The sequence below is a fragment of the Hetaerina americana genome, unplaced genomic scaffold, assembly GCF_022747635.1.
Source record: "Hetaerina americana unplaced genomic scaffold, ioHetAmer1.1.p SCAF_3, whole genome shotgun sequence".
In the NCBI taxonomy this organism is placed as follows: domain Eukaryota; kingdom Metazoa; phylum Arthropoda; class Insecta; order Odonata; family Calopterygidae; genus Hetaerina; species Hetaerina americana.
The window spans coordinates 82,824,926-82,832,128 of NW_027286874.1; the positions used below are offsets into that span (position 1 = coordinate 82,824,926).

The 7,203-nt window shown below is 31.4% G+C and overlaps 1 protein-coding gene across 1 annotated transcript; it reads left to right on the forward strand.

Annotated features, from left to right (window-relative positions):
* Window positions 1-232: 232 nt before the first annotated feature.
* Window positions 233-6,366, forward strand: LOC139690446 (solute carrier organic anion transporter family member 2A1-like). The gene is made up of 7 exons (XM_071587899.1): window positions 233-352; window positions 2,978-3,185; window positions 3,303-3,479; window positions 3,992-4,201; window positions 4,356-4,481; window positions 5,897-6,088; window positions 6,245-6,366. Exons 1-7 carry the CDS (start codon window positions 233-235, stop codon window positions 6,364-6,366), a joined length of 1,155 nt encoding a protein of 384 aa, XP_071444000.1.
* The last annotated feature ends 837 nt before the right edge of the window (window positions 6,367-7,203 follow it).

Below are 7,203 nucleotides of genomic sequence, written 5' to 3' on the forward strand. Positions count from 1 at the left end.
CAAAAACTATATTGCCGCCTATTTAAATATTGTTCAGCATTGTGAATCTATATTCATGGCGTTGTCAGTTTGAAAAAATACAAGAAACTATGGACACTGATTTATCATCATCTATGTTCAGGTGGAAGTAAAAGCTTCACACAAGATGCTGCATGTGTTTAAGACTTATTAGAAAAGATATAGTGATATAAAATATGGTTCTTCTGAATGCTTTGAAACTTGAGCTCTAACAATGAGTCATAGATCAGTCACTGTTTTACGTTCCAACTCAATGGAGGAACGACCATTTTCAAGGGTTGCCTTCACTGTCCCTCGCCATAGTGCTCCCCCTAAATCAGTTCGTATATCTCAGGTAAGTGAAAGAGTAAGTGTAAGACTGGAGGGATATATATGCCAGAGTCAAACTTTATACTAGTTCCATACTTTATGTCTGTCAAATGTCTTCAAAATCAAAGGTAATTCCATTATTCTACTGTCTGTTTATCTTCAAGAACTATTTGGTAAAACTGAAGTCATTTAAACCAATTTCATTAATTGAAAGGACAAAAACTATGAATGAGAAAACAAAATAACGTGATTAAAAACTGTACATAAGCCAATTCGGTCCTCTTTTTCTAGTGTGTTGGTTCAAATGTAATGTTTTTCGCAGATTATTATTGCACCTGTTGAAATTTTACTCTCTAAGTATGAAGTTAAAAGTGGTAATGAATTTCCATTGTTGAAAGTAAAAATATAGTTAAAGCATAACTATTGAATTTCTTTTCCTTGTTACCCTTGACTCATGGTGATCTATTAATGGTTAATTTTTTAAATGATGTGTTCCATCAGAGACAGTATTGTAAGTACTTTTTTAAATTATGAATGAAAGTATACATCAGAACCATCATGTAATTAGAAAATCTCCAGTGGGTATAAAGTATTATAATGGAAGCTGAAGAACATTTATCATAGTTCAAATTAAACTTGTGGTTTTAATTTCCATTTCAATATAAATGTAGTCACAAATTAAATTTTATGAGTACAAATGTTTTTCTATATCGTTAAGATATTTCTGCACCATGAGGTATAACTTTTAATGTCATTTACTATATTGAACTTAAAAAAAACCACTTGGCTTTTCCACATAGAAAAATGTTTTTATTTATGACCTAGGTTTCAGGTCAGGTCTGATGATGTTATACCATAATGAAACCTAGGTCGTAAATAAAAACGTTTTTCTACATGGAAAAGCCAAGTGGTTTAATTTTAAGTTCAATATGAAGATATTCTATTGTTTCAGGTTTCACTTCGTGGAAGTATTTAATATCCATTACTAAAAAGAAAGAAAGACTCGTACTTTTCCACAGATTTTATTATACGGTACGTATAATAAAATCTGTGGAAAAGTACGAGTCTTTCTTTCTTTTTAGTAATCAATATGAAGAATTTACACCAAGAGATGCCAGAAACTGTTTTATTTATTTACTATAAAAATTTTTTCTGGCATCCCCTATAAACTTGTTTTTTGTGTCATATATGCTGTCAACTTGGCAATTAAATATGTATTATTTTGATGCAACTGCTAAATGGCAAAGCCCTAAAAATAGCCTTATCATTTCATTAAGAAACACAGTGAGGAACTAAATTAATATAAAACAAATGATGAATGAAACTTTTGTATTACATTTGTTACAAAAAAAGAGACAAAAACCTATTTCTGTGGCATTATAGCATGTCTATCATTACCTTAAAAGTATGTACAATAAGTCTAAGTGCACTCTACAATAGTTTATTTTTTAATTGCAGTCCACTTATTATTTTATTCCATATTTTTGTTTATCTTAAGGTGCACTATTGTTTTATTGGTCATATATTCTTTAATTTCTTCTTATCTGTTTAACTGTCTTGTTTTTATTATTATTTCCTTGTATAATATTAATTTAATTAAAAGTCACTCATGGTAAATGCTCTTTTTGTAATATAACCACATAATTACAGCAAGAAACACCCTTTCCTGATTAATATTGATTCGGGCTACTTCCATTTAGTTTGGTCAACTTCAACCTAGTTTCTGCTACTTTCATGAGCTTTATATAACATAAAGTTGTTGAATAGAGTGCAGGTTTGGAAGATCCATTAAACCTAACCTTGGCTCACTTCCAATGCAATAATTATTATGGTCCAAAAGGTTGATATGAAAATCTATATATTTAATTGAAGAGAATCAGTCATTCTACAATACAAATACTTGTATTTGAAAGTGTTGTCATCACTTGTTAACTTTACAATATGAATTTCTTTGGTTCAAGATACCTCTTATTTTTCCATTCACTAATATCAAGCAATAATTCAACAAGTATAAGGGGAATGTCTCATTTGAGATGTAAAATAATGTAGAATTCCCTGCTTCAAAATGCATTGACCTTTCTTTCCCACCATTTGTCTACTTTAAACATTCAATTCCTGTCCTATCATTGTGAATAACCTTTACACTGTTTACCTGGATATGGCATTCAACAAAGATATACCTAAAACTAATGTTTAACCTATGGACTAAAAACCAATTTTTAATCAATCCACTTCCAATTGCTCAATGCATATTAGGAAATAATGTCACTCACAAATTACCCTAGGCACTCAACAAGCACCCTTAAATTTCATATAAACTCCCTCTGCATGGCATTATATAATTGAACAAAGTCAAAAAGGCAGTAGAAAAAAATTATTTGGAGAAATATGGGAACATAAAAAATAAAAGGTGCCAATTTTTTAAGGAAATAATACACTTGTAAAGATAGGGTGAAAACTTAAAATACATTTGTTCAGATGGCCATTTTCCTGAATTTTATTTTTTAAATAGGCAAACAATGAATGCCAAAATAAGCATTTGTGAAACATGAGCAGCCAAAAACCCAATTATGATTTTATAAATTCCAGCTTAACATAAAGTGATTTAAATGTGACCTCTCATGTCTTACTTTTTCAAATATTAAATTAGGTGGAATGTGGGTCTGGTATTATTCCCAAATCCTGCATCAACTTTTGTTGTCCTCCAGAAAGATGCAATCATGCCAAGTGGGCTTCACCTCAAACATTTGCTGCCATATTAATTATAATAATGATTATACATGGGGCAACAGAAAGCTATCTCTCTGAAGTCATGCCAACTATAGTCCTGCAGTTCAACATTCCAGCAAAAATTGGTGGTGAGTTCTTATTGCACATGATCCTTAGTTTTCATCAAAGCCATTTTACTCATCAAACACTTTTACACATACTAAAATGATGATATGAATAATGAAAATCACAAACCTCTCTTTCAGAATGGCTTCTTGTGGGGCACAAGTTAAGCCAGGTCATCACAGGCATCTTTGTTGCATCTTATGCTAGTACAAATAGACCAAGGCGTTTAGGAGGAATTATAGCCATCTCTGCAGTGGCATGCTGCATGTTGATTATTCCATATAAAGAGCATGGTGATGCAAAAATTCAAACATCAGGTAGCGATGGCATGCATGAGTCTAATGATATCCCCATTCATGAAGTTTTTTTTCACTTATGGGAACAAAATATTCTAATCAGAAGAACAAAAACCTATCCCATAGCATCTGAGAAGAGGTATTGCATTGTAATTTACTGTTTGTCTACTACTTTCAACTGGTACTGATATTGATAAAGGCAAGAAATAATGTAAGGAAAAGAAAAATCCATGGGAATTCCAGGAGTTTCTGATGAATTAATTTCCATAGATCATCATGTGTGGAATCATAAAGAATACTAATTGCAGAGTGAATGTAAATATTAATAACACTTGTAATTGACAGCATAAATGCAACACTCCAAAATGAACTAAACACCACAATAAGTATCAAGTGACTTATAAAACAATAATACTCTAGCCGAAAGTAATAATGATCATTGTCCATCTTTTGAGAAAAGATGGGCAACTATCACAATAAAAATCATTTACTAGGTGAATTCATTTTTATTAAAATTATCTTTCTCTCCACAGTCATGAAAAAAGGTCCTCAATTATGTCATTTATCACAAGTGGACATACGCACTCAACTAATTTATGTTAATGATGGGACCTGTTGGGCCATGGTAGGCCTTCTTCTTTTGTACCAATTTTTGGCAGGAGTAACTGCAACAGCATTAATGTCCCATGGCATTACATATATTGATGACAATGTGGATAAGATCAACAGTCCTTCATATATTGGTAAAATGGATTATGAATCACCCAATAAAAGTATCTTAATGTACAAAATATTATGAATGAGTTTAAGAATAATATTTTAGAATAAAATCCCTTGCCAAGTTGGGTTATAATGAAGATATGATTTTTAATTAAGTAAGAAATTATAATGTTGCAGGTGCTGCCTTTGGTTTGGGATATATAGGGAGAAAACTGGGATCACTTCTTGGATGGATTTGCCTCACTATCCCTTTGTCAAATGATATACCATCTTCTGCATCAGTGCTGGGATCCTGGTGGTTAGGTAATAGGAAAGTTTAATTGATATGCTTACATATAGTAGGTAACATATATATTTGCAATTATTTTAATTAATTAATTACTATATAGTTTCATACTTATTTTTCAAAGATGTGCCATAAAAATCCAACCACACTTCTTATGGTACTTTTAATCAGCAATTAATTAAATAGGTGTCATTAAATTGTATTTTTTTAATTCTTCAAAACAAAAGAGAGAAAAAAACATGTCTAAGGAATCAACTCGATAGTCTGAAGAAATATTTTATGATAACAATTTAATTAATCATGCATTAATAAGAAAATACATCATTCATTAAAGTTAAAATCAAACAATTTCAAATCATTATAAAGTGATTTATTTAAGGTCACTCCCTGTGTGAGACTGTGTCAGTATTTACAGCATAAACCTTATCCAAATTTATAGACTTTTTCCTAGATATATTAATGTCTATGAGTAACTTATTCAGTACCTAAAAAAGGATTATTTAAAGGACTATGACCTAAAGGACTATTAAAAAACTAAAAGACAGCATGCAGAATATTGTTCCTTGAAAAACTATGGAACTTAAGTGAAAGTCTCTGAATTGTGCTTTAGGAACGCAATATATATGTACATGCATATAAATTTCATTTTTTCTGATAAGTAGGTTAATAAAAAGCAATAACCTTAATTAAAAGCTTGGCATTTCCTTGAATGATCAGGTGCAGATCATAAATTAATGAAAGTATGATCATATGACTAATTAGGGAGGTGAATGTATGAGATTTTCATGCCAACTATCCTATATCCTGAAATTAAAACCAAGGGTATTTTGGTCAATAATTGAACATTTGACCCATTTAAACTACCACACTACTATAAAATGTCAATTTCCAACAGTATTACCAATTGTATGAGTTAGAAATCTGACTAGATTTACATTTTAGAGAGAGCCATAACTTGAGCTCCAACAGTCATACCTTGCCGCAAGTCCACAAAGAAAAATCTCAAAACATTATTTTTGTCATACATGGAATTTGAACCCATAGCATTTAGATAGCCTCTCTTTGTGTTTAGTGATGAAATTAACTTCAAATATAGGTTTTCATTCTTGGTGATAATCTATGATAACTTATGAGAGTTACTGTGCTGGGAATGTCACTTATATGGTTTTTGTGACCATTGTAAATTATATTATTGTGGTCAACATAAGAACAGGGAACTTCACATGCATGGGTAAGTGAAACAATATCAATTGATTGCTAATCAATAGGATGATCTCACCCACAAGAGAAGAATTCATGTCATAGCATCATTTGGCAAGCTACGTTATGATACATAATTGTGTACCTACAGTTGTATTTTTTTACAATTCATTAAAGGCTTGTTAATTATTATATACAATGGATTATAAGTAGGAAAAATTATTCATTCCAGGTTGGCCTTGCCTAAGTGCTTTGCTTTTAGCTGGAGCTGCTGCTATTTGCTTATTTCCCAATCTAATGCCTACCACAGCTGTCAAAAATGCAGCAAAAACGATTTTGCATAATTTGAGAGAAGAGTCAAAAACTGGATATGTGACAGTTATTGAAGGCAATCATAGAGAAAACAATGAAGATTTTCTTCCAGGTAATTTTATCAAATAATAGACAAATCTACACAAGAAAACACCCTGAAAAAATATGAAAATATACTAAATAATACCTCATTAAGTGACTAAATTGTTAAATAGTTTTATGCAGAAAACTCAGTTCAAAATAATATAACGCTAATCTTCTCCTGCAGGTCTCAGTGGAATGCAGTTGATAAAGGCATTCTTCTTTTGGGTTTCTCTGGGAAAGCTGACATTCTTCACAACAGTTTTGCCACCAATCTTACTGGACATCTTCAGATCTAAGGAAAGATGACTCCAGGGCTAATGGTGAAACTGTTAGTGAGGAATGTCAACTTGCCTAGAGAAACCTAAAAGGAGAATACCTTTATCAACCTCATACCATGGAAGCCTACAGGAACCTGGAGATAGAATGCTTTCCAAGTTAATCTTATTTTGAAATTTCATTGAAATATTCCTTTTCTATTTCATCAAATCAAGCTTTGAATTGATAGCTGTGTTTTTTTGTTGTTTCATTGATCTTACATTACATATCAATGCTTACACTTACAAGAATCATCTGGTTAATTGCCATTCAATATCTGGATAAGGATCTTTTAGGAAATGAAGTCCTACACAAGCTTGTTACTAGTTGAAGGGGATGAAATAGAGAAACTTCAACAAGCATATTGAGAGACTGTCTCTCAGTTTTAGAGGGAATGACCCATTTTTACATTTATCCACTCTGAATTGAAAAATGCTCATGGAACAAAAAAATCTTAACATATCTTCACAATATGGATCCTTCTGTATGCCTGAAATTTTATATTAAAATCAATAATTATAGGAGTGCCTAATCTCTCCCTGGTTGCTTCATGCAAGTACCATATTTTCCCATCGATAACGTGTACCTTATGTATAGCGTGTATCTAGAACTTAGAAGTTATCATGAATTTCTATGGATACCGTGTGCCCTTTTTCTCATGGATTTTTGGGATGAAATAACTGTTACAGTAGCAGATCTGTATAAAATAGAATGCAATTAGAAAGGCATACTTCCAGATTAATTTATTGTTGTGAGACTCTTCTTTAAATTATTGTGTGCATAAGTGTGTAAGTGTTTGGATATTTTCAATTTTCATTTTACATAACA